At 43.4% G+C, this 26261-nt stretch overlaps 2 protein-coding genes across 7 annotated transcripts; one reads left to right on the forward strand and one right to left on the reverse strand.

Annotated features, from left to right (window-relative positions):
- Nucleotides 1–572: 572 nt before the first annotated feature.
- On the reverse strand, nucleotides 573–7783 carry LOC114137806 (spermatogenesis-associated protein 2). 3 transcript variants are annotated; one of them, XM_028006636.1, is made up of 7 exons: nucleotides 7711–7783; nucleotides 6868–7282; nucleotides 5324–5433; nucleotides 3817–3943; nucleotides 2277–2402; nucleotides 1691–2165; nucleotides 573–1087 (listed from the first exon to the last, which is right to left on the reverse strand). In XM_028006636.1, exons 1-7 carry the CDS (start codon nucleotides 7731–7733, stop codon nucleotides 888–890), a joined length of 1476 nt encoding a protein of 491 aa, XP_027862437.1. In that variant the 5' UTR covers nucleotides 7734–7783; the 3' UTR covers nucleotides 573–887. The 3 variants fall into 3 exon arrangements, with proteins under 3 accessions (XP_027862437.1, XP_027862438.1, XP_027862436.1); XM_028006637.1 differs by having other exon boundaries at nucleotides 6868–7207; nucleotides 7711–7748; XM_028006635.1 differs by lacking the exon at nucleotides 7711–7783 and adding an exon at nucleotides 7364–7704.
- nvl (nuclear VCP like) lies at nucleotides 2445–26114 on the forward strand. Of its 4 annotated transcripts, none has more exons than XM_028006632.1 (24): nucleotides 8733–8839; nucleotides 9623–9702; nucleotides 11199–11269; nucleotides 11508–11560; nucleotides 11711–11801; nucleotides 12612–12669; nucleotides 13495–13680; nucleotides 14616–14709; nucleotides 14870–14946; nucleotides 15032–15166; nucleotides 16225–16326; nucleotides 16403–16520; nucleotides 17854–17998; nucleotides 18104–18350; nucleotides 19319–19540; nucleotides 19877–19981; nucleotides 20073–20135; nucleotides 20524–20643; nucleotides 20920–21019; nucleotides 23518–23624; nucleotides 24033–24109; nucleotides 24596–24672; nucleotides 25511–25608; nucleotides 25960–26114. In XM_028006632.1, the coding sequence occupies exons 2-24, from the start codon at nucleotides 9646–9648 to the stop codon at nucleotides 26002–26004; spliced, it is 2448 nt and encodes an 815-aa protein (XP_027862433.1). In that variant the 5' UTR covers nucleotides 8733–8839; nucleotides 9623–9645; the 3' UTR covers nucleotides 26005–26114. The 4 variants fall into 4 exon arrangements, with proteins under 4 accessions (XP_027862435.1, XP_027862433.1, XP_027862432.1 ...); XM_028006631.1 differs by lacking the exon at nucleotides 8733–8839 and adding an exon at nucleotides 8952–9153; XM_028006633.1 differs by lacking the exon at nucleotides 8733–8839 and adding an exon at nucleotides 8952–9153 and having other exon boundaries at nucleotides 18104–18344.
- The last annotated feature ends 147 nt before the right edge of the window (nucleotides 26115–26261 follow it).

Genomic DNA, 26261 nt, shown 5'->3' on the forward strand with positions numbered 1-26261 from the left:
AAATGGAAGTGGTCCGTTTCACGTTTCTGTTTCCATCAGAACCGAGGAAGCCTTCTGGCTTCAGCCGCGAAATGTTTTCAAGAAAAGAGAATTCCTTAAACTGGGGAAGAATTTGTTTGTGCTGTTAGATTGTAACCAGGTTGCAAGTAGAACCTCAAAATGCAAAAACATAATAAAAAAATAGAAACAGAAACCAAAGATAAAACTGAGTAAACGACTGAAGATTGCATAAAACCAGACAGTGACTGCATTTTCAATCAGCCATTCTCTCTGTCCTCCCCTCCAGAAGGCAAGTCGCCTGTCTCTCTGTGCATCTCAAAATTTCAGTTCTTTTTGGTTTTTGTGGAAATTTACTTTTCCTTTTTTCTTTTCTTTTTACATCGTCGACGGACATGAAGAAGAAACAAAATCATTTCAGCCACAGAGGCAGAGGGGCCAACAGGTCCAGGTTCGGACTGTTCAGTAAAATCATCCTTTGAACATAGTTTTTTTGTACATAAAATTGGTCCAACATTTAAATTTTTTGATGACATTTGGCCAAGACAAAAACAGCAGAAATGTTTCCGGCTGGGTTCTGGATGTTCACATTAGTTCGTTTTTATTTCTGATCTCTGCAGATGATCCTGAAACATTACCCGTATATTTATTTGAACAACAAATCATTATTGCATTTATTAGAATATTTACAGTCTGTTAATATCACAGATTTAGCAAAAAACTAAGTGGCTCCAACATTCTCTTCTTCAAAAAGCTGAGATTGCTCTGATTGGTCGGCTCTGCATCCGGTTGGTTCAAATAGTCATGAAACCAAACTAGGCGAAGAATTTAAAATAAAAAAACAAAAGACTGTTAAATCATTTTAAAGCCCTTTAAGGGTCAGGAACCTCTCAGAGGTTGGTCCTCTGTTTTTGTCTGTCCTTCTTGCGCCCCTCTGCCTTCCCGTTGTCCTCTCTTCCCGTCGCCTTCTCTTGATCTCCCTGCACAGAGATCTGTCCCATCCGCTCCGCCAGCGCTCTCAGCTGCTGCTCTTCATCAATGGAGCTCAACGAGGAAGACTCCGGTTTGTCAGCCACCACATTGTCTCTGCCTGTAGTGAAAACAATAAAAACCTTCTTATTTCAGCTCCGCTGCAACCAGCAGTGAGGTTAAAGGGTCAGTAGAGGTTGTGGTGACTTCCTGAAGGCGGAGTTTCAGAAAGAGCAGGAGTTTTTAAAGTGACAGAATCACAATTTCTGTCACAAAGTCCAATTTCTTTTAATTCACATTCGATAGATACATGATTTTTATAAATTAAGGTAACATAGCTGTTTGATTATACTATAAAATGGCACTTTGTGACTGGGAAATACATAATACTGTCCCTTTGGCACTCCCACAGGAGGAGCATGGAAAATGTCATGGGCCGACAGCTTGTCCCATCAGATCGTCAGTTCCCAAAACCACACATAAAAAACAACCTTGTAATTGTGCATGTGAGGTCAGTGTGACCCCTGCTGGATACTATGGGTAAAAAACTCAGCGTCCAATGAACCCACGTCTGTAAAGACCACAGGAAAACAAGCCGAACTGGTTCTGTCTCTGGATGGGTTGTTGGGTAAAACAAATCCAATGCTGCTGTAGCGTATGGCAAACTGTGCGTGTGTGTGTGTGTGTGTGTGTGTGTGTGGGCGTGTATGTGTGTGTTTCTTACTTGATGTTTTCTGTGCGTCATCAGAAGTCTCTGAGGTTGGCTGAACTCTTCCCCGCTTCTTGCCTGCCTCTGCTTTACTTCCTGTTCTCAGTGTGATATGAAGAGAAATGGCTTGAGGACCACTAAGGTCATCATCACCATCATCACCATCATCGTCACAGGCTCTGCTTTCATCAGAGTTCCTGAAGCAGCTGGAGTCATTCCGGCCATCATCTCTAGTGGAGACTGATGGAGAAACGTCTCTGTCCTCTTTGGTCAGGTTGGTCTTTGGAAGCACAGAAAGGCTGTCAGGTACACCGCCAGTCATGGTGGGGGTTGGTTTGGGAGGTTGGTCTGGCAGCAGAGGGCGACCCCTGAAGGCAAGGTCTGGGTATTGCCACTGCAGTTCCATGTCTGCCTGGTCTACGCTGGGACGATGACGCCGAGGCTTCGGCTGAGGAACCGATGGAAGCCTGGACTCAGGCTCCTGGGACACCTGGAAACAAAGGAACAGAACAGAGGTGAGGGTTTTTTTTAAGAAGACAACAAACCCATCCATAAGAAACATTCTCCTCGTCCCGATTCCGGAACCAGCCTCCAGTCCTACCTCTCTCTTATCCGACTCCTTCCTCTTCTCATCGTTATCTTTCCTTTGCTCTGCCACCGTCTGCTTTTCTGTGGGATCTTCCAACTTCGAAGGCTGCTTACTTCTCTGGAGAACATCCAACCACTCCTGCAGAATCAGTCCAAATATAAGATCAGGTGTGATTAGTCAGACTGCAGTCCAACTGGTTAGGATTACATGGAATAATCTGCTGATGTGGCGGCGGTTTGAGGTGGAAGGCAGGAGAAGCCCCACGGCCATTGTGGGGGGAATGTGTGGAATGTGAACAATGTGGTTGCACCGGCAGGACTTCCTCTCGGACTTCGCCGAGACGAAGACGAGGACGGAAAGCTGAATGCAGCCAAATGGGACGCTGCGCTTCAGAAGCCATTTCGGTGGAGCTTCTCCGTCTCTGTCCAAGTCACTGCAGAATCGGTACAGAGACGCTGGCTCTACGCAGTGGTGACACTTAGGGTGGGGAGCAGGTAATTGAAGAACAGAAAAATGGCATCTTGTGTGGCAAATGGAGTCGCTGGCTGCGTTAGTAACGTGAGATTTATTATTACAGGGCACACAATACAGAGTAGGAAAAAAAAGACTTTTAGAAGGGCACGTTTTTTTTATCCACAGAAACAAAAGGGCCAGTACTCTAGCACCATCTAGTGTCTATCTGTCCCCATTCCTGACTCTAGGTGACACTTCTCTCATCCATCAGGCACAAAATTACGGACACTGAAATGGCTTGAGCATATCCATATTAGGATGGGTGGTTCTAGACGGGGGCCAAAAGGACCCAGTGTCCCTGTAGAACCGGCCATGGGCCCTTAATCTGAACAGATGAAACTAAATCAATGTCTTAAAATGACATAGAACAGAAACCGTCACTAATTTCTCTCTTGAGCCCATTTGACCTTTCTCTTATTTTTTCTTCAATAATGAATGAGAGTGAAGGTGTTGCTATTATTATTGTTATTGTTATTATTACTGCTCTTTTAACTTCAGTCATACTGAGACAGGATCCAAGTGGATCTGCTAGATTCCGGCTCTGAAACCTGCAGCTCTAGACTGGATCCCTTCACATGCTCAACATGAGGTATTGACCTGTTGTTACTGGCTCATTCTTTGGTTCTGTGGTCCCGCCCAGCCCCACTCTGGTAAATGTGCTCTAGAAGAGCCACTGCATAAAAGAAATTAATATTTGATTTTAGCAGTTAAAAATATTTTTGGTTGTAATTGTTGTGGTCTGAGTTGTAAAAATATGTTTTTGCCTCATGCAGAAGATTCGTTTGTCTTGCTGCAAAGGATAATTTTTCTGTTGCACCACTATTATTGTGAGGTTTGAGTGTGAGTATAAGAGGCTGCGAGACTTTAACTGAGCCATCTACATGTAATTATTTTATCTGTTCATTTAGAACACAAAAGACTTTATTATTATTGACTGCGGAGTGCGGACATGGGAGGTTTGGATCATCCCCGGTCTCGGTGTGTTCTGGCTGGATTTCTCTGGGTGTCGGCCTGGAAGCAGACACATCCCAGTTCTGACCTGTGGTCCCAGTTGGTGCTCCAGCATCAGATCCAGGAGGCGACAACATTCCAGTCTGGCCAGCAGCAGCTCAAATCCCAGCAGCAGAGCTTGATCTGCATCAGGATCAGAACTTAGGGTGAACTCACTGAAACACACCAGAGAGCAGAACGTTAAACACAGACTATTCACACTGCACAGAGAAAAGCATGGAATTATGGAAAAATATATCGGGAATATATATATATATGGTTTTTTTTTAAAAAAGGTCATTTTACTACAGCTAATTACTACAGAGTTTATTTGCAACAAAAGGCAGCAAAATGAAAATACTTAATTGGTCCAAATGAAGTTGCATCCAGTCTTGTTCAGCTAGAGTTAACGCAGATATGAGTCCAACCACGAGCGTGTTGCTCAGCGCTACGGAAGCTGAGAGAGACCATTTTTCTAAATCTGTTCTAACGCCATCACCTGAGTTTAACCCAACCTGTTCTACGGTGACTGAGTTTAATGAACAGCAGCTCCCTGACACACAGGCATGTCACAATAAGCAAATGAATCAATTAACCATGTGATGAATTAAAACAAGCTCAATAATTTACATTTGCAGGATTTAGAATTTTTCTCTTTTCTCTCTACAAAAACTGGATGAAAAACAGTTTTCAGTCTGATGTATTGGTCTCATCTACTGCTTTTTTAAAGGACAATTTTGTTTACAGACACTTCATAATTCATTTTATTTGCTGTTTCGGTTGCTTTTTTTAAAAATTTATTTTTATAAAATTTTGGATATTTAAAATCTTCTTTGATAATGTGTTCTTACACTATTGTGCCATTACTTGAAAATGATCTCAAAGCAACAATATTGTCCTTCAAGGTATTGTTTACCGCAATACCTTCTGGGACAATTTAGCGTCTTTTGCCTCATGTAATGGATCATTCATTTAGTAACTTTGTTTTCTTGTAATATCTGAGGATTATTTTAGAGATGCCATTAAACAAAAACCTTCCTTCCTTAGCAGATATCAGTACAGCTGTAGAAAAGGATTAAAAGCATCTAAAAATATGATACTACTGAAAATACTAGTCAGAAAACGCCGACTAGAAATCTTTTTTTTTCCACCATCGTTTTGGCGCCCGCTCTAACGTGGAGCCCCTTTGTATCGCATGCGGCGCAAACACACTGGTCCATCTGATTGGCCGATCTGATCCGCCACAAGCTGACAAAAACAACTGGAGATTTCTGAAGATAACAAGTTCAAGCTACTACTTCCAGTTTCCTGTTTGGATGAAGACATGAGCAGTGATGCAGCCCTGTAGGTTCTAGCAACAAGCAGCAGACAAACAGCTGTCTGAAGCACGGCTGCTGTTCAGGATGCACAATAAAAGCCTCGGGAGGAGAACCCAACGCTGAGCTGCTGGAGTTCAGGCAGCAGAGAGCGAGTGTTGAGGAAGAAGAGCAGGAGGAAACAAGATGGCTACGAGGATGCCTTGCATCCGCAGGTGTGTGTTGTGTGTGTGTCGTCACCTCTGGGGGGCGTCGCTGCTGGGCCGGTAGCCCATATAGGCCAGAACAGCCTGGATGGTGGAGCCGCTGAGAACCGGCAGCAGGCAGTAAACGAAGGCACCCGTAAACGTCTGGAACAAACAAAAAACAGTTCAGAGCCTCTGGGACGCGATGTAGAGCGCTGTGCCCAAGTTTTCACTCCCCATCACAGGACTGTTCAACCCGCAAACTTTTGTTTTTGAATATTTCATTAGATATTTTATTAATCCCAGAGGGAAATTCACATTTTGCCATTTTTTTCTACAAATAAAACTGAAAAGTGTAGCATGCAAATTTGTATTCTGTCCTGAATAGGTTCTCTAAATGTAACTTTTTTTCTTTTTTCTTAAAATCTTCCCACAGATTCTCAGTTATGTTTAGGTCTTGACTTTGACTAAGCCATTCTAACAAATGGATATGCTCTGATGTAAGCCGTCCCATTGACGCTGTGGCTGTATGTTTAGAGCTGCTGTCCTGATGGAAGATGAGGCTCTGCCCCAGTTTTCACCAAATATAACCCTTTTCATGTTGGTCACTCGTTTCCATTTTAGTTTGATCTGAGCAGGTCCCCAACATGATCCAGAGCAACAGCTGGTCCATATTCAGATGATGGGTTTAACTCTGGGAGATGTTCAGAGTTTGGAAAGTTGCTATAGAAGACATCCTGCTTTAAATGTCTCCAGAACCTTCTCCCTGCATGGTTCCACTTTGCTCTCAATGTACAGATACTTTAAGAGGCAGTATTATGTGTCTTCCAGACACATAATGCAATCAATCAAATGTGACTGTGAAATTGAGCCTCTCTCTCTTTAAAGACGCCTTGCTCTTTCTGAAACTCTGTCTTCAGAAGGTCATCACAACAGTGCTCCTCTGTTAGGAGCAGATGTGCAGTTCCATCAGGTGTTTGCTGGTTGCTGCTGGCTAGTCTGAAGGAGCCGAGAGGGAGAGTGGCGGAGGAGGGCTGCTCTGTGAGGCAGAAGCACGGAAGCTTGGAAACTGCAGCTCCAAGGAGGAGCTGCACCTTGGAGGCGGGGCTAGTTCCACCCAGGTGCTTTCCACAATGGAATGGTTGCCATAGAGATTAAAAGAGTCCTCAAACATGCAGGAAAGAATCAAGACAAGACTCCAGGTATGTTTTGGACGAGGAAATAACATTATAACATGATGTAATGCTCAAAAAGTCAATTTTACATGATACTGCCCCTTTAAAATAAACTTGGTAGCAAATAAGAATGATATGTATGTATATTAGTTTTACAAAAATAGAAGACAAGATATAATCGACATGTCTGTTACTGACTGGATGAATTCTGAAGGCGTCTGGTTTTATTAAATTTTACTTGGAGGTATCTGAGTAAAGGGGGCGGAGTTCATATTTTCAATCAGTGAGAAACCACGTGACAACTGACCTCGCTTCAACAGTTCCTCAACCTTCTTCTGAATTATTCATTTTAAAAAGTAATAATAACAATCTCACAGAAGCCTTCAGGACCGTCCAAGCTGGACTGTCGCAGGTGAGAGCGCACCTTTAGAGACCGGATCTCCTTCTTCCAGGGCTGCAGGAACATGTTGACGCAGAGGCTCTCCAGCATCTCGGTGGCTTTGACGAAGGCTGCCAGGTGCTTCCTGCCGTCGGTGCCGACAGCACACCTCTCCGTCACCGCCCGGCAGAACGGGAACAGCGTGAAAGTGTCTCTCGGCTCCGACGTCCTCAGCAGGAACTGGGCTGCCCTCTTCATGAGCCCGGGGTCCCGACACGGTCCAACCTCGGCTCCGGGCCGGAGGAAGCAGCTCCGGTAGTCTTCAAAGAGGTCCCGGCGGGACAACGAGCCCTCCTGCTCTTCGTCCTTCATGACCGACAGGCGGCTGGAGAGAGAGAGAGAGAGAGACGGAGAGAGAGAGAGAGAGAGAGAGAGACGGGCTGCTGAGGAGGAAGTGGAGCTGCCTCAACAGAAGAGGAAGCGAAAGTCAGCGCATGTGTTTTCTCCTGCTGTCAAAGTGATAGAACAGAACAGAATATACTTTATTGCAGCTTCACGCGATGACCAAACACACCAATAAGCCATATTCACAGCGCGAGAGCCCCGCTCTTGTTTCAATAGCCTGATTGTGGGCAGCAGGTGGTGTCCCACAATAACTGGTCAAACATGTCTTTTTTTCTTCACGGTTACTAAATGACTTTTGTCATCGGGAAATACCCGTGTGATTATTATTATTTTTTTGTCTTTTACACGATCAAAAACAAATATACCGTACTGTTTCCTTCTGTCCCTTTTCTATGTTCTACAGTTCATCAAATGCCATGTGGTCACCAGAGTTACATTTAAAAACTGTGAAGACTTTGACATTAAGTTCCGGTGTGTTCTTACCGTCTGATAACAGCTGTCAGCATGTGGCACCGTGTTACGCCCTGCTTACGTCACAACCAGCAATGAAGTGATCTAAACTGTCATAGGCAATTAATTAAGGGTTACAGAAGCAACAGTGCCCCCCTGCGGTCATAATATCCCAAATTTGGAAAAGAATAATTGAACTTTTCGCTACCTGTAGAGCAGAAGATGCGAGAGGGCTTCATCCAGACAAATGACGACGAATAAAATCGTTTCTTTTTTTTTTTTATTTTATTTGGTTATTTCTCATTTTCGACCTGTTGTTGAGTGTATTCACCCAGTGACGTCACTTACTGATGTTTGCGGTGGCGATCAGCTTTTGATGGCCTGCGGAGCGCCAAACTATTTTTTCATTCTTAATAATTGGGAAACGATGTTGTGCAGCACCGAGTATGTGCAGCACCCTATGTGGTGAAAGAATATGGACGTATTTTGACCATCTCTGTATTGAAATCTGTCACACTTCAGACTAATCAGACATGAACATTTTTTAAGACATAGTCACAGATTTATAAAATATTTGCTGTCTCGAAAAACACAAACAAATAAGACTATTATTAATGCTTTTCTAAAATGTATTTATTTATTACATTACCATACTTTAGATTGAGACAAGTATGAACAGTATGAATATATTAACATGATGAATCTGAACTGGGATAAATTCTTGAAAACAAAACAGTCTGCGTGGAATTAATCTATGCGCTTCAATGATGAAATAAAAAAAAAATTAAATAACCTTAAAATTGTAAGGCTTTTTAAAAATTCAGTCATTTATTGAAGGGATCAGTATATATGCATTTAACTATTTTATCAAATTGAACAGATTTTTAAAAAATGAAAACTAAAACATTTCTTGAACACATTTAGTCAAAGATATTCCACATTGTGTCCAATTTCTGTCATTCTAAAGTCCTGTCAGGAATTTTTATTTTGAAATTTCTGACAGGATGTACGTCATATACTGCGTTTCATTCGTGCTCGGAAAGTAGAACTTTCGGCGTTCGCGAACGCTTCAGGGAAGCTCCAGGACGGAAGTTTGTCACCAACATTGAGCTCGCGCCCTCAGTCCTGTCTCCTACTGTCAGTGACAGTGTCACCAGAGGATGTGAGTAAAGAATATGTAGAATAGTACAAGAAATTATCCTACACACCGTCCTCAACTTTTAACGTCTGGACGGATCAGACCGAGGTAGTCTGATTTCCGAGGTACATGGAACGCAGCATTGGTTTTGTTTCCGGGTATGTGGAGTCACAGCGCTCACGTTTCGATCATGATATTGTGAAGCTGAACACCAGATGAGTTTTGCATCTTCGAGTCGAAGACCAGTTCTCCCAGACTACGGCGCGGTTCCCATGGTGACAGGAGCAGGACTCGTCCAGGAGGCTGCAGCAACGGGAAGCCCGCGTGCTTTTGTTCCAGTAAGAACAGAGCCATGCAATGATAAAGATTCTGCTGCTTTAGGGAATCCTGCTGGAGATCCGTTCGGTTCTGTGTGTGAGGTTCAGAGAAGGTCTAGCCAGAACTAGATCAATACATATTATTTTTACTATTATTATTATTGTTGTTGTTGTTATTGTTATCATTTAGAACTACAGTTTTATACATAACCAGCAAAGAGGCCCAACCAAGTACTAAGTCCAGATGCTGGTCAGAACATGAACTTACTGCTCTGATGTCAAATTCTGGTTTCCAGACAAACTGAAGGTTTGGTCTTCTTTCATCGTAAGACAGACAACATCGTCCAAATCTACGGAAATAAGTAAATAAATAAATCTTTATTTATAGTTTGGAACCACGCCATCGCAGGAAGTTCATCACCCTGTCTCATTCTCAGCAGGTAAATAAAGCAGGTTTTAGTCTGATTCTTACTCTGCCTTTCTCCTCCAGGCTCAGATCTTCTCCAGACCAAGATGAAGAACCGAGGCGGAGGCTGGCTGGACTCTCGACTTAAACAAAGAGTGAAGCAGGTCCGAGTCGTGAAATGTGTCACTCAGATCAGTCACAGAAAGGACAGAAAGTCGACCCGTCCAATTCAGAAAGTCCCCACACAAAACCTCAGCTAGAAGCACATGAGGAGAAAAAAGGATGCAGAAAGGAGTAAAAGACAGAAATGCTGGACCTGGAATTCCTTTCCTGTTCCTTTCCTGTTAAGTGAAAGGAAAACACGCTCTGAGTGGCTCAGTCCACTCTACCAGAGTAAAGAGGAAACCCATTCAGGCACACGTAGAACATCCAAACCTCTCACAGTCGGTACCAGAAACACCAGGACTAGAACTTCAAGAGTAAGAACAGTGGGTGGATTGACGCTCTGCTCACAAGTTAGGGATATGAACAGTAATAACAGATTCTACAGCCCGGACCACACAGGGGTATCCAAAGCTCCTGTTTGAAAAGCAGATGTTTTGTGGCATTTGTTGTTTTAGTTTTAGTGAAATGTTCTGGATTTCTCCAGACAAACTGGAGTCCTAGAGGGTCAGAGTCCTTTTATAACTTCTATATGTGTCCTATGTCCTACATGTGGGAATTCAAAGTGAACTGAATCACTAGTACGCAGTCCAGCTCTACTGTTGAGCTAATACTGGAGCCAGGGTTGCTGCGGCAGGCAGACATCTAAAAGTTGCAGGACGAGTCTACCTGATAGTCCACTACAGGTTTCCCACAGAAAACTTGCTAAGCCTGGAGGTTTGGTGGTAGGCCAGTCATTCACACAGCAGCACATTGTGTTTTTGAGTTAAAACATGCTTAAAGTTGACAGGAAATTTGAAAATATCACTTGATAATGATGTGTTATTGAAAGATTGGAAGATTAATGTCTGAAAACCAACAACAAAGTCTTAAAAAATGCAAACATTTTAAAAGTACTTAAATAAATAAGTAATGCTTAGCCTGGTGGGGGCACAAGTAAAGCCTGCTGGTCCGCCAGGCTTATAATACACTGGGGGAAACGCTGCAGCACACTCGGTTTGATTGGGGACAAAAATTGTGACGTTTGCTACATTTTCAGCTGGTGTGGTTCTCAATCACATCGCCAAACAATCCAATCTAATTGGAAAATGAGTTCCTCTCCTCACCTGCGGTGGCACTGCACCAAGAACTACTGAAGGAAGTAACACAAAAACCTCTGTAGAAGACACTGAGTGCAACTTCCGTGTTCACAAAATGTAAACAAAAATGGAGTAGCGTCACATTTTAGCAGTTGTAGGATTTCTCGTTTGTTCCTGGTGAAAGACCATGAGCCATTTCTCCCGGTAGTGCTAGACTCATTTGTTTGTTTTGGCTCCATTTACCCAAAATGCCCCTGTGTTATAGTTCACTTGCTGATTTGGAGCGATCTCTGGTTCGCTTGGCGTTCTCATATGCATTCAAACAGCCCCAGAGTTCACTTCAACTTATCCGAGACCTAGGAGAAGCACATGAGAAAGCCATGCAGTTCTCCTCACTGTCAGTTGACCTGTGTTTTCAGTACCTGGCCTCCAGCAGCAGTGAATATGTTGACCTGGTAGAGATGGCCCTGGATCTTCAAAAACAGTACAGGTGAGAATGCTCAGCTAATCTGATCTGAACTCTTCATAATTTAGCTAAACTTGGACTACTATTGTTTTATTTAACAGTAATGATGGCTTTTACAGTTGATAAGCTCAGTCCCATCAGAGCTGAAGACCTTTGCCTGCGCTGCCTCAGAACGGGCCTGTGCATGTTAGAACCGTAGTTTCTGAGCTACCTGCTGGACCTGGACTGGTCAGCAGCTGAAACTGTTTGATTCTGCTTTTAGAGTGGAGTATGGCAGAAGGAACAGGACGGCGTTCAGGATCCAGGTGGAGAAAGGTAGAAGGAAAAACCACATCGACGTGGTTTCCAGACTGATTATCCTAAAGCTCCGATTTAACAGCAGAATTATGAACTGATCACAGTTCATAATTCACAAAGTCTCAAGATGAAGAGCTGTGTTTCCTCCTGTCCGCATGCCTGTTGAAGTGTACGATGCAGTGAAAGAGGACTCGGACCTGAACGACCTGGAGAGCAAACACCTGGCTAAGAGAGCCAGGAGCAGCTGCAACGAAACTGGGTAGCTGCACATCTCGCACATCAGTTTCTTCTCCAATTATTTTGTACACATCAGTAAAAAAAAAGCCAAAAAGCAAGATTACACACACAAGAAAACATGTTTTGCAACATGAATCAGTCATTTTAGCTCATCAGACCTGTCCAAGAAGGATTAGTAAGAGTCATGAAACAGAACTACCTTTGAATACCTGAGACTTCCTCTAGAAATGCTTAAAACTGCATATTTGAATTGTTCAAATGCCAACTACGTATATCTTAATATACATTAATACACACAGTGGAAACAGTCTTGGTTCTACAGCAGACGCTAGCATCTACTGTCATCCTTGTCCCCTGCTTTTGGGGGTACAGCCAATCAGCAGTAAGGAAAATGAATGGTGCTCCCGGATAGGCTGCTGTGCAGAGTAGCATGGTTCATAGGTAGTTCAGGTTCCCAAACTGCATTTCTGTAGAATATCTGAGAAGAAATCCTCAAATAGCCGTCAATGCAAACTGGCTGTTGACACTGATTGTGTTGCCATTGTCCTGATTTTGAATTGACTCAGTAAAAATGTTGGTATCCTCAACTAAAGGTTAGGGCCACAAATTTAGAATTGTATTTTTTTGGATCAGAATCTAGAAAGTTAGGGAAGGACTGGTGTAGACAATGTGTTCCTAAGCAAAAGTAGATGTTAGGAGATTGTTATCTGCACCCAACGCAGGCCTTATAAAATGTTCCCACTGTGGTTATAGTGTGCTGGGATTAGTTCTGGACTTACTGGGAAAATTCTCTGACTTCAGACTAAGTTTATTCCTGCCTGTGTGTTTGCAGGGACGGCAGCAGCTCAGACGAGTCGTCAGGAAACGATCAGCAGGTTCTGGGCAACACGGTAATACGTTGCTGAGAAGGTTTGAACACATAATCAGCTGTCCTGGCCAAGTTTGTGTCTATATTTAGTAGACCAGCTCATCCAGCGGACCTTCCGTATGAGAGTGGAACTCATCTGCTCCTACCGGACTTCAGGGATGGATAAAATCACCTGTAGCGAGGCGCTAGCAGGGTTACCTGGAAATTCACTTATTAGAACTCAGTAGCCAACTTCCTGTCTCCAGTTCTGTAAAGCTTTAACTTGTTGATACCGATTTGAACCGAGTCTGATATCTTTGATGCAGGAAGTGGTTAGAACTGCCTTCCTGTCATGGCAAATTATTATTTCTCTACCTTTTGAGCAGAGGCAACATCACACCACATATGTGTGAAAGCTGTAAAACTGGGTTTTATCAATTCATATCATAGACAATCTGATTTACAGTTAGCATTTCAAAAACAGTTTAGCCTCTTATATTGGCGGTTAGCAAAGCTAGCACTACTAAATCAGCCGTCTCTGGTAGTAATTCTCAGAGAACTTCAAAACTTACATTAACCCTAAGATTTCCTAAAGGCTGGTGCCAACATTTCCAAAGGTATACATGTTTAAATCTCTGAATGTTAAACTAGGTCAGCCTTATTATGGTGCACTCACTTCCACTCAGTTAATTTATGTCCCGCCTGCTGTCATCCCAGGAGTCTTTGAGGCAGACGGATCTAATTCCCGTCTCTAATCAGTCCAGTCATTCATTACTTTGTCTAGACTCCATCATCCTTCTTATCCAAGTGTTTCCCACAGTCTCTTGTTTAAACATGGAGTCGGATGTTCTTGTGTTTTCATCCGCAGCCCAACAGCTCTGTCCCGGCCCTGTACCATAAGGGCCCTCTGGCAGCCAGCAGGACCAACCCAGCTCCAGATGAAGGGACCCTGGTTTCCCCCGGAGGCTGGTTCATCGATAAGGGCCGAGGCCCCACCACCAAGTCTGTCTTCATCGACCTCAGTAAAGACGAGTTGGTCGATACGGAATCTAATGTAAGTGAGAGCAGACGCCCTGAGGGATCCCCTGGAGGTCTGGGGACCCAGGGTGCTCAGGGTCAATCAGTCAGTTGTTTGTAGGGAGAACAAATCAGACTGCTGTAGATCAGACAGAGACCAACATCATCAACAAACACTGAGAGCAGGTGACGAAACATCAGGATGTTCTGAGAAGCAGACCGGGATCATTTCTGAATGAAAGGAGTTTTATTTAATTCATTATTTGAGCTTTAAATAATGTTATGATGTTATTCCCTCATCAAAAACTGGGGTGTTGCTTTGACTTTTTTTGTGAATGTTTGAGAAACACTTTAATATCCATGGCAACCATTCAGCTGTGCAAAACCTTCTCCGTTCCTCCTCACAGCTTCCACCTCACAGAGCAGCCCTCCCCCACTCAGCTCCTGCAGACTAGCCAGCAGCAGTTAGCTAACACCTGGTGGAACTGCGTACCAGCTGAGCTCATAATACGAGCTACTTCTGAGTGAAACACTGGTTAAAACATTAAGGGTTAATAGAGGAGCCATGTTGTGATGACTTCCTGAAGGCGGGGTTTCAGAAAGCAGAGCGACAGAGGCCCAATCCTCATCTGGATCCCGGTTCTTAATGGGGGGATCTGAGTGGAGGTCATGTCATGGAACACTTGAGGTTCCAGGTTGGATTCCACAGTAACAGGAAACTTGATTCTGAAACACACCTGTGGCCGATGCAGGGATGCTTTGGGTGGGCAGGTGATGGGAAGTGGCTCTGAGAAGGTAAAGAAGTGGGATGGATTCTTGAAGCTGGACTCAGACGGTCCTGCTTTAATGCAGCTGCTGCTCCACCTCAGGACCTGCTCTCCTGCTCCACTCAGAGCAGACACTCCACCCCCTCCATACTGAGCAAGCAGTGTCTGTTAGATTGACCTCCCGCTGTGTTCATGTCCCCGGCAGAGAGGCACGTCCCACCTGGAGCCGGAGACGAGTCAGAAGAAGTCAAAGAAAAGGGCAAAGAGCTCGGCCGAGTATCGCAGCGCAGACAAGAAAGGTACGAGCTAACCTGGCTGACGGTGGCAGCATGATGCTTCTCACCCAGCTACAACATTTACACACTTATTTTATGAAGTGTGTCAATACTTCAGAGTTGATCTTGGGATGTGTGGCTTGTTTTGTTAGATGTAAATGTTTATTTCTTTTTCATTTCTCAGCCAAGTCCAAGTCTCCAGAGCTGCAGTTCCCCTCTCTGAGGTTTGAGGATGTGGGCGGGAATGAGGAGATCCTGACGGTCAGTACACCCCCACTCCTCTCCCCTCCTTCAGCAGCGCTTCTGCTCTCCTTGACCTCATCATGGCTGTCATGTTGTACTGCAGGAGGTGTGCAAGCTGCTGGTCCATATGCGCCACCCTGAGGTGTACCAGCATCTGGGGATGGTTCCTCCCAGAGGCTTCCTCCTTCACGGGCCCCCCGGCTGTGGAAAGACCCTGCTGGCCCAGGCTGTGGCTGGAGTGAGCTCAGCACCGGATGTGTTGTTGGAGCGTCACCTTCCTCAAATAGTTGCCTAGGTCACATGTGTCAAACTCAAGGCCAAATCTGGCCCACTGTAGCTTCTTATGTGGCCCTCAGGACTCCAAATTACATCAATAAGTCTCTCCAGTTTTCCACAAATCTGCAAAATTCATACAAAATAAAGAGCGTCCCACTTTTTTTTTTTTTTTACTGCAAAATTTTCTCATAATTGGTCAAAAACATTGGGTTTAAAATCACACTTAACATCATACATTAGCGCAAATATTGTGAACATTCCTTGGAAATATTTCTAAATTAGTATCACTAAATCGTTGATTTTGATTGCAAAAAGAAAAAAAAAATCAAATCCTGGAGGGACAACGTTTTATTCATATTTTAACAGTTTAATGGGTTTTATCAATACATTTTGGCACAACCGGCCCTTTAAGAACATTCAGATTTTTGATGTGGCTGAAAATGAAACTGAGTTTGACACCTCATGTTTTTGCCAAAAGTAATTTACTTTGGCGATGTTGACCGAGGCCCTTATTTTGGGAAGGTGACCATAGACACGTCGAATGTTATTGTTTACATCCAGGAATTTTGCGCTTGTGCACAATGCTGGAGGGCAAAAAGACTATTCTTTTACTTGCTATCCATAGCCGCGCTGCTGCGGTAGAACAACTCCGTTTACAAAATGAGACTTGTTAGTATTATGAATTCAGCGCGGTGCGTCACAGCAAAGGGAAAAACAACGCAGAAAAAATGTTGAAGAACAACTCAGAACCACTGGTGTTTTTTTCTCTTTCTTTCTGCGTTGACTATGCTACACGCAGACTCGTTGCCATAGCAACTGACAACAACGCCGCTGATTTATCGGGAATCAACACCAAAAAGACACTCAAACGTTTCCCTCACAAAGAACAGAACAGTCAGTCCGTTTCAGTTTTATGTTCTCAGGCATGATGTTTATTTTGCGATTATTATTATTAATAAGTGGTCGTACGAACACACTGGTGGTAGATCAGCTCATTTAAACGCCTACTGACTGTTCCAGGAGCTGCAGATCCCCATGCTGAAGGTGTCCGCTCCAGAGCTGGTGTCCGGCATCTCCGGAGAGTCGGAGCAGAAGCTGAGGGAGCTGTTCGACATGGCCGCGGTCAGTCCGCTGCAGGAACTGCACGCCTGGTGACCTCTGACCTCCACTCACTCACTCACTCTGCCTTCCTCTGCAGACCTCCAGTCCATGCATCATGTTCATAGATGAGATAGACGCCATCACGCCTAAAAGAGAGGTGGCTTCTAAAGACATGGAGCGGAGGATCGTAGCCCAACTGCTGACCTGCATGGACGGTAGGATGCTGGCTTCCTTCTGTAAATGAAGTGCCAGTTCAGAACGACGTCATAAATGTCCTGAAAAATATTTATTTGTTAACTCTGCACTGGAGCAGCACACCTAAATATACCAGTGGCTTCATAAGCTTTGGTCAAACATGTAAAAACAACATTAATTTGTAAAGTCAGCACAATTAGGAGTATTAACAGCCAATGTAAAATAAATAATAAAGAAACCGAAACCGACAAATACAACAGTAACTTGGTCAAATGTATAACACTAAACTGCTACAAACTTTCTTTCAAATGGTTCAGAAAGTGAAACTAGAAATTTTAAATATGTAAAATAAATAATAAAATATGATTTTGCTCAGAGCACAAAGCCTAGAATTATACTGAATAGATGTGTTCCTATGGTTCTGGCACATTGTCTAGAATTACTTTCAATATCAGGACTGATTTTATATATTGATATCAGAACGGTGCATCTCTACGTTAATCCCAAACAAGCTTTATTTATTTATTTTAGTTGTTTTGCCTCTAATTTGAAAGTGCTCAGACAGGAAAGTAGGTAAAGAGACAGGGAAGACATGCGGCAAAGGTCACCAGGCCGGGAATTGAACCTGTGACAGCTGCGTCGAGGACTAAGCATTCTTATATGGGTTGTGCTTAACCACTGCACCACCACAGCGCCCCAAATCTCACACAAGCTTAATGGACCTCTATGGGATACAGTGATAGTTCATGGCAATTCTAGGACCGAGACCAGCGCTCCTCATGCTGCGGCTCCGGAGCCAAATGTGGCTCTTAAAATCTTTGACTAAAAAATTATATTCTACCAACTAATACTTTTAAATATAGTTCTAAAAATAAATGCAGGGTTTTAATAGTTTTTTACTCTCGTCATAGAATAATTGTATTTAATTTCTACAATGCAGCTGGCTCTCTAATGAATGATTAGATTTGTTATGCTGACATAACATCAGGCCAGTATAGGATCAGCAGGTTGGTCTGTTATCTGAGGTCAGGTGAGGGTCCTCATAGAGTTTAGGACAGGCATCCAGTGTACGCTCCCTGAAGGTTAAAGTTAGAGAGCTCCAGAATCCTGCAGACCACCAGGTTTTTGAGTTGCAAAATGCTTCAAATTGACAGAAAATTTCAAAATGCCTCTAGGTAATTATGTGTTATTGGAAGACGTTATTAACTGTATCTAAACACCAACTATAAAGTCTTTAAAAAAAGCCAAACAGTAAAAAAAAAAAAAAAATCTAAACAAAATAAGCCGGTGTATTGTAGGTCTACGATACACTGTGGAAAACCTTCATGCTTTCTGTTCCCTTCCTTCCTCTAGACCTCAACAGCCTGACAGTGACGGCTCAGGTTCTGGTGATCGGCGCCACCAACAGACCCGACTCATTGGACCCGGCCCTGCGGAGAGCCGGACGCTTCGACAGAGAGATCTGCCTGGGGATCCCCGACGAGGCCGCTCGGCTCGGGTAACAACAACCTGGCAACCAAGAGACGGACTGGCAGCCGATTGGTCGATCTCCTTCATGGTGGTGTGATGCGCCCTGGGCTGTTTCTTTTTTTTGCTCTTCCAGGATCCTCAAGACGCTGTGCAGGAAGCTGACGCTGCCGGACGGCTTCGACTACCAGCAGCTGGCTCGGCTGACGCCGGGCTACGTGGGCGCCGACCTCATGGCTCTGTGCCGGGAGGCCGCCATGGCCGCGGTGAACCGGGTTCTGCTGGAAACCAGGCCGGCGCCTCCCGGTCCACCACAGAACTCTGCTGCAGAACCGTCAGGAAGCACAGAGCCTGAGGCTGGAGGGGAAGAGCAGCAGGTAGAGGTAGGGCTGTCACAATGAGCAAGAAATCAGTTAATCACACGATAAGTTAGAACAAGCTCAACAATTTTCTTTTGTATCATTTATTGTTTTGTTTTTTTTGTCTCTATTTCTACCAAAAACGGGATATTTAAAATCTTCTTTTAGAATGTGTTCTTATATTATTATGCCATTATCTTTCTTGAAAATGGTCTTTAAGCAACAATTTAAAAATGTGGTAAATTTGCAATTAATTTGCCGTTTTTACAGACAAGTAAAATCTTCTTAAAACATGTATGGATTTATGCAGGCCTGTCACAAGAACAAATTTTAACAAAGTTATTTCGATAAACCACAATCTTGTTTTGAGACCATTTTCAAGTAATATAACGGTAAATAATGCAAGAACACATTCTTAAAGATCAATAAATTTAATTTCTAATGAACATTCAACACTGGAGCTGAAAGACATTTTATTATCCATAATAAATAAACAAATCAACAGAAACACCAAATCAAAGGAATGATGAAGTCTGATTTAGACCAACTTAAAACACTGAAAACTTTTGTCATCCAGTTTTTGGTAGAATGAAAAATAAAAACAATAAATCATGCAAATGGAAATTATTGAGATCGTTTTAATTTATCATGCATTCATATGATTTATTTCTTATTGTGACAGGACAAAGTATTTTTCTTTTATTAACAAGTTTTTTGGGTTTTTTTAATCCCCAAAAAGTTGTAAACAACATCTACCTGTCATTTAAAGCAGCAGCTGTGCAAAACCCTGGTTATATTTTGAATTGAGTTATTTACAGATTCTGTTTCTACAACAATTTGAGTTCTTTATTGAAACATTGTCTATATTCATTACAGAAACAACAAAAGTCTTAAGAAATAAATGTGGCCCTTGACTGCCTTCAATCTGACATTTTTGTCCTCAATGACATAAAGTTTGAGGTTGTGCGCTAACAGCAGCTTGTGCCCTCCAGCCGGGGGAACTGGATCGGCTCCTGGACCTGCTGAGGGCCACGGAGACGCTGACGGAGCAGCAGCTGGCCGGCCTGTCCATCCTCATGTCCGACTTCCAGGATGCGCTGGTCCGGGTCCAGCCCTCGGCCAAGAGGGAGGGCTTCGCCACGGTGCCGGACGTCACCTGGGAGAACGTTGGAGCGCTGCAGAACATCAGGGAGGAACTGACCATGGCCATACTGGTAAAATGCAACCGGACCAGTACAGAGCCCTATGAGCTGCTGCAGTTTGTTGTCCTCTAAGAGCATTATGGTTCAGCTTAAAGTCCAAAAAAATCAAACTGTGGTAAATTGTATAAAATACAGATATTGGGATCATAAAAGAGGTCAAAGTGACAGAACTCTGCTCATAAACCTTTTAGCAAGAATTCAAACTGAGACAGAGAGGAAACTGATCAGCCCAACACCTAAAAACATAACTGAACCTAATAACAATACAAAGACCCCCCATGATCCTACGTGGTGGTTTGTCTCAGTCTGCTAGTTGTTCTGACCCGTTGGTTTTGCTGTGTCCTGCAGGCTCCGGTCCGCTCCCCAGAGCAGTTCAGGGCTCTGGGCCTCAGCGCTCCGTCTGGGGTTTTGCTGGCTGGACCCCCAGGCTGTGGGAAGACCCTGCTGGCCAAGGTTGGTAGTACAAGTCCTGCCATGTTTGACGTGTGTGAAGCTGTTTGGTGAGGTCATTTCCTCTTCCTGTTCTCTTTCTCTCTCTCTGCAGGCTGTGGCCAACGAGTCAGGCCTCAACTTCATCTCAGTGAAAGGTCCAGAGCTGCTCAACATGGTCAGTGTGGGACTCAGAGGAGCATGATGCTGCACTGTTACTATGACAACCAGCTGTTGTAGATAGGGAAAAAATGGAAGAGTACGTTTCTGCCAAAAACGCAGATTAATCTCAGAGATTTTCTAGAAAATTTGAGTTTTCTAGAGAAAAGTAGGAAGTTTCTTTTACAAACGTTCTACTTTCTTTCCTGTAGAGTTTGCAGAAACAGCGCCCCCCTCTGGCACATTCTAGAGCCCTCCATTTGGAAGATGATCTTTTTTCTCTTTACATCCTCATCCGACCTAGCTTTTTACCCGCCTCGCAATTTATATAACAGATGTAGGGATCCTCTTCCCCCGCCCCTTCCCCAGTCATATGTTGCTGACCTCTGACCCCGTGGTGTGTGCAGTACGTGGGGGAGAGCGAGCGGGCCGTGCGACAGGTCTTCCAGAGAGGACGCAACTCGGCTCCTTGCGTCATCTTCTTCGATGAGATCGACGCTCTGTGTCCTCGCCGGTCGGGCCACGAGGTGAGGAAGAGGAGCTGACTCAGCACCTTATCATCATCATCTTCATCATCTCTGCAGCTGGGAGGAAACTGAATCATTTGGTTTCTTACCTGAAAATGTAAAAATGTAGTCTGCTGCCTGAACCGTGACTTCTCAGCAGGAGTCAGTGGTTATGTCTCATGAATGCTAAGCTAGCAGATAGCCATTCAGAGTTTCACTCTGTCAGCAAACGGCTTTAGAAGCCTGTTTATGTTGCACGTGTACGATCTGTTCTCTGTTGACGTTGCCTGTGTTCAGTCAGGAGCCAGTGTGCGGGTCGTTAACCAGCTGCTGACGGAGATGGATGGCCTGGAGACACGGAGACAGGTTTTCATCATGGCTGCCACCAACAGGCCGGGTACGCTGCTCCTAGCCCCTCCATCACGGGTCCAGGTCGGCCTCAGGCCTTAGTGCTGTAGGAGGAGGTTCAAGTGGATAACCTTCTAGTATCACCATCTGTACTGCTCATACAGTATGCAGAGGTCAAGAGTTATGACCCGGTGACATTACGTCATCTCATGTTACACCATGCAGACCTTCAGTCTGCACTGATGAAGATTCACTCGTTCATTGGCTACTGGAGGGCGCTCTGACTGCATATGGAACAAAGAGCTTTACACCAAGGTTATTACAGTTAACAAAAGAAATTGAGGAAACATTTTCATGAACTGAAACAAATAAAAACGGTAATTAATGGGGAAAAACTAGAACTAACCTGATCTGTATTGTGTATTTATGAGGCTCAAACACACTGAAATTATAGATGTAATATTCTTCGCTTTTTGTGTCTATGAATCTGTTTATTAGCCGTTTGAACTGAAATGAAATAGATTTTGTTTCACCCCACACCAGCAGTTTACGTCAGCTCTCTGCAAATGACGGTGCTCCTCACGGCGCCACGCATGCTGGTCAGTTGAGTTTTACGCCGTTTACCTTCAGCTCTACGTCAGAGTTGTCTTGCAGATCTAAGTGTTTGTGCATTTCTCTATGGAGACTTGATCCTACCAGATTTTAATGGGAGCAGTGAAGTCAATGATATCTGAAATCTTAGAATGAAAGTCATCTACCAACTTATCTGCATCACTACAGGATGAGGGCGAGGAAGAAGAGTAGATTTGATTAAATGTTTCTGCTGTGTTGTCTGTGAGGGAACGTTTTGTGATAGTTGCTGTTGCCAAGTGGGTTAAAGGATAAAGAACTTTCAAAGATAACAGCGAAGTGATCCGACAGGGCGACATCAGTTACAGAGACATTGGAAATATTCACACCCTTACTGATAACCAGGTCCAGTGTGTGTCCTTGAGTGTGTGTTGCTTGTTTGACATGTTGAGTCAGACAAAAAATTCTCTAATATATTAAGCTGTTTAATTTCCCCTCTGTTTTGAGGGTTGTCAACATTGATGTTGAAATCACCGACAATTACTAAACAGTCATAATCAATGCGTCTAGGAGACGGAATCGGATTAAAATCAGTAAAGAAATTTTCCACGTATGTTTGAATTTTGTATAAAGTTAATGTCAGAGTTCGTTTGTGGCCTTTTACCTCAATTCCAATATACTCAAAAGAGGTGAAGTGACCCAAAGAGATTTTACTACAATATATGGTATTCTTAAATATTGAAGCCTTTTTTATGTTTTCTATTCTCACTTAAATAAAATGTAGATATGAGGCGCTGATTTGATTAATACTGTCGATTCCTTATTGTCATTCAACCATGTTTGTGTCAGGAACATCAATATAACATCAATATTATGCTCAGTGATGAAGTCGTTAATTAATAGAGCTTTAGCACAGAGAGATCTGGTTTGTAAAAGGGCCAGTTTGACTGAGTTGGTGGCCGACAGTTCATGAGTCTGAGGTTTGAATTAAGACCGCTGTATTTTGTGTTTCTGTGTTTTCTTGTGGTGATCTGGACAGTTAATGTCCTGTTTTGCAGTGCCGCGGGGGGCAGATGCATTCTGGCTGAGTGGAAGACATGTAAATATAATATCTGGACCCCGGCCTCAGACCTCAGAGATGCAGAGTGGTGGATCCTCTGGGAAGTCAGAGGCAGGCGGCGTAAATGAAGTGAGGTCTGCTACATGAGCGCTAAGAAGAGACATGCCGAGTGGAACAAGTTGATTCATTCCATTCATAAATTTGAGTAACTTGGGTCGAGAAGACATTTGCTCCTACTTATTTTGTGACCGCAGTGAATGAGCGGGGGAGCAGAGAAGGAGAAGGAGGAGAGGAACCAGTCGCTCCGTCTCCAGTCGATGTTTTGTCAGTTTGTTTTGGGATAATTTGTTCCTGATACGCAGAGGGTTCCATCCTAATCAGACATCATCGAGCCGGTTCTTCTGAAGCGGGGATCACGTTGTTGTTCTTGTTGATAAAATGAAAAAGGTTTGCAGCGAGTAGCTTTATCCCATGTTTATTAAGATAGCATCCGCATCCTCCAAAGAGGTGAAAGCCTTTTGTCAAAAGATCCCGAGGTCATCAATGAGGGTCACTGAGATGGCAGATTGTGCTTTAATCAGCCATTTGTTTGTCATGTTCAGCCTGGAGTGTGTTGGATTGTTTGGAGGCGGCGAGCTTACGTGATGCTGCTTCATCCCTTTACACACACATTGAACACACCATACCAACATAGGTAGGTCATAAGCGATCCACATGCCTCATAGATGTGACAGGGCTTGATGTTCCACAAAATGAACTTCATTTCTTCAGACTGAGGCCCACATAGCGCAGGTTGTTAGTGTGTCTGAGTTTCAGCCTGGGCCTCAGGTGGAGGAAGTAGGTAGGAAGATGTTAAGCAATGTTCATTTCCTGCTGTTTTGACCTCCAAACCGTGTTTTTATTTTTATTTTTTCCAGATATCATCGACCCGGCTGTCCTGAGGCCAGGGCGTCTAGATAAAACCTTATATGTTGGGCTCCCGTGTGCGGCAGATCGTCACGCCATCCTGCTCACCGTCACTAAGGTAAATCTGACTACCAGGAGATGCAGAGCGTCTCCAAGACGACTGATGACCAGCTGACTTGGTTTAGTTGCTGGAAGACATTGGTTTAAAATAAAACATTTAAGTGGGAAATAAACAAAAAACCCAGAAACCTGCAGTAGGATCTCACACCGTGTCTGTTAAAGTGTTCACAATATGTCAGATCAAAACTATAACTTTTAATGTTTTAGAGCATGATGGAAAGAACACATTTTCTATTGTTCAGTTTTTCTGCAAACTAGATTCTAGATACTGTTGGACCGCTGGGGTCTAGAACCCTTCACCACTAAACTACAGACTATTGTTGTCATGGAGATTTGCATCAGAATGTTTGGTTCTCTGAGGTTCCTCAGCTGTTTTCTGCCTGACCACTGGTACGGTCTGCTGCAGGGTGGCACCAGGCCACAGCTGGAGCCGGACGTCTGTCTGGAGGAGGTTGCCTTTGACGAACGCTGCAACTCCTTTTCGTAAGTTCCTGCTGCGTGAAGCACCGGCCTTCCTGTTCCGGCTGTCAGTCCATCAGAAGATTCGTTCAGCTCTCGTTTTCCTGGAAACATCACAGATACGACACGCAATTCTGTTCTCTAGACAACTAGATTCATCACTTTGTAACTTGATGGGGTATTTTTTAATTTTTTTTATTTATTTTAAAGTTAAAATAAATGTGAATTTATGGGATTAGTTTACAACTTCCCATTCATAAACCAGGCTCAGACCTAGGTTTAACCTCTGACCCAAGCTTAAGGGTCAAGGGTTCAAAAGAAACAATTTTTTTCATTTAAATACATTTTTTAACACAAAACAAAAAACACCAGAAATAATGATGCGACTTTATCCAAAGTGTTGAGTTCAAGGTGATGTGGTTCAGGTGTCACTGTTGTTGTCCTGGCTCATGTGTGGCTTTTCTCCAGGTACTTCGCTTTCATATGTGTGTGTGTGTGTGTGTGTTGCAGTGGAGCTGACCTGACGGCGTTGGTGAGGGAAGCATCTGTAAATGCCCTGAAGGCCTACATGAAGTCTCAGCACCATGGTAACCGCTCACCTCCTCTGTGTGCAGCTGATCACGGTTGTACTGCAAAAACACTAAATAGTCTAGTTTCTACTGCAAATATCTCAGAACTAACTTATGAGCAACGTTTGAGTAAGATATAGAAGCTTGTTTTAAATAAAAGTTCCACTGGCAGATTATTTCACTTCTGGCAAATGTTTTTTTTTTATTCATCCATATTAAAAACCACTTGTCAATAACTTACGAAAATTATTGACTTAGACAATCTTGCTGAAAAGCTACTTGCAAGTTAGTTTTGTCCTATTTGAAGTGCTCCAGGATATTTGCATTAGAAACCAGACTAAAAATATTTAGTAGTTTTCTTTTTTTTTTTTGTTGAGTTAGAAATACAGAGTTGGTACCTAAAAAGCAGAAATATCCTCTGATCATTTCTTTTTCTTATTTATAAGTACAAGATGTATGCCTGCCGACTTAAAAACAGGCAAACCTGTCAGTATATCAGTTCATACATGTGTATTATTTAGGACATGAGGGCACAAATAGGCTGATTGATACAACTCTACAAAATCTGGCCAATTTGGGAAAATGTAGTGATTTTTTTTTTTGCAGTGTATTTATTATAAGTTGTATGAATCTGATCCTTTATGCACACTTTCGTAGAATTCCGGTTTAGTATCTAAGAGGTCTACCACGTACTTTGCTCTCGTTGGTGCTGGTCTGTTTCTACAGATTTGTCTAGAAAGCCTCCGTTTCTTTAAACCGTGACGGAGGCTCATCCTAAAACGACCCGTTCTTGTTTGAAGCCGTTGTGTTGCTGCGGAGTTCTGTCTCTGAGCTCCCGTTTCCCCTCCGCCCGCAGCTCACACGCATCCTGCCGGCTGCGCAGCTGCCCTCAGGGTCAGCAGACAGAACTTTGAGGACGCCTTCAAGACCGTCCGACCGTCTGTGTCCAGAAAGGTGAGACAGTAACGTCTGGGTGATTGCTGCTGGGTTGGGACGTCACTCTGCTGCAGCTGTCTGGAAACCGGCGGAAAATGTTTTGGATCAACAGATAGATGATTATAGAGTTGTTGACATCTGAATTATTTTTTTATTCAGACTACCGTAATTAAAATATTAAATTGAAAAAGATTCAGCTGAATGTTGGGGTCTGGATTTTTACTCAGCATTCTAAACTTGAACCTTTTTTTTTATTATTTTTTTAAATCCTAAAATGAAACAGGCTGGTCTGTTGAATGTTGTCCGTTCACTACTCGTACTTACCTCACACAACCACGTCCTGATGGCGGCTGTGTGTTGTCTTTGCAGGAGCAGCTGATGTATGAGCAGCTCCGAGAGTCCCTCAGCAGATGACCAACGAACCGCAGGCAGATGTCACAATTATGTATTTGCATATCTTTGTGGAAATATTATTACACACATCCTTTTTTTGTTGTTTTTTAATAAAATGTGTGACAAACTTCTCCACTGTGGCTTCATTTTATCAGATTATTAATCAAAGTCACGTTGCATGATTGTATTCCATTATATTTAGGGTGCTTTGCGCCCTAAATATAAATTCAATTTTTAAAAAAATGAAAACTAATTGGTCACCATGGATACATTTGTCT

The sequence above is a fragment of the Xiphophorus couchianus genome, chromosome 22, assembly GCF_001444195.1.
Source record: "Xiphophorus couchianus chromosome 22, X_couchianus-1.0, whole genome shotgun sequence".
NCBI classification, from domain to species: Eukaryota; Metazoa; Chordata; class Actinopteri; order Cyprinodontiformes; family Poeciliidae; genus Xiphophorus; species Xiphophorus couchianus.

What these genes read in the sequence shown, in the direction of transcription:
- LOC114137806 (XM_028006635.1), bottom strand. Translation starts at nt 7,407, where the DNA reads ATGGCTTATTGGTGTGTTTGGTCATCGCGTGAAGCTGCAATAAA. An exon ending in TCGCGTGAAGCTGCAATAAA is followed by an intron (nt 7,283 to 7,363) that starts GTATATTCTGTT and finishes CTGTTGAGGCAG; the next exon opens with CTCCACTTCCTCCTCAGCAG. An exon ending in AGGAGATCCGGTCTCTAAAG is followed by an intron (nt 5,434 to 6,867) that starts GTGCGCTCTCAC and finishes TGTTTGTTCCAG; the next exon opens with ACGTTTACGGGTGCCTTCGT.
- nvl (XM_028006632.1), top strand. Translation starts at nt 9,646, where the DNA reads ATGAAGAACCGAGGCGGAGGCTGGCTGGACTCTCGACTTAAACAAAGA. An exon ending in TGGCCCAGGCTGTGGCTGGA is followed by an intron (nt 15,167 to 16,224) that starts GTGAGCTCAGCA and finishes TGACTGTTCCAG; the next exon opens with GAGCTGCAGATCCCCATGCT. An exon ending in ACTGCTGACCTGCATGGACG is followed by an intron (nt 16,521 to 17,853) that starts GTAGGATGCTGG and finishes TCCTTCCTCTAG; the next exon opens with ACCTCAACAGCCTGACAGTG.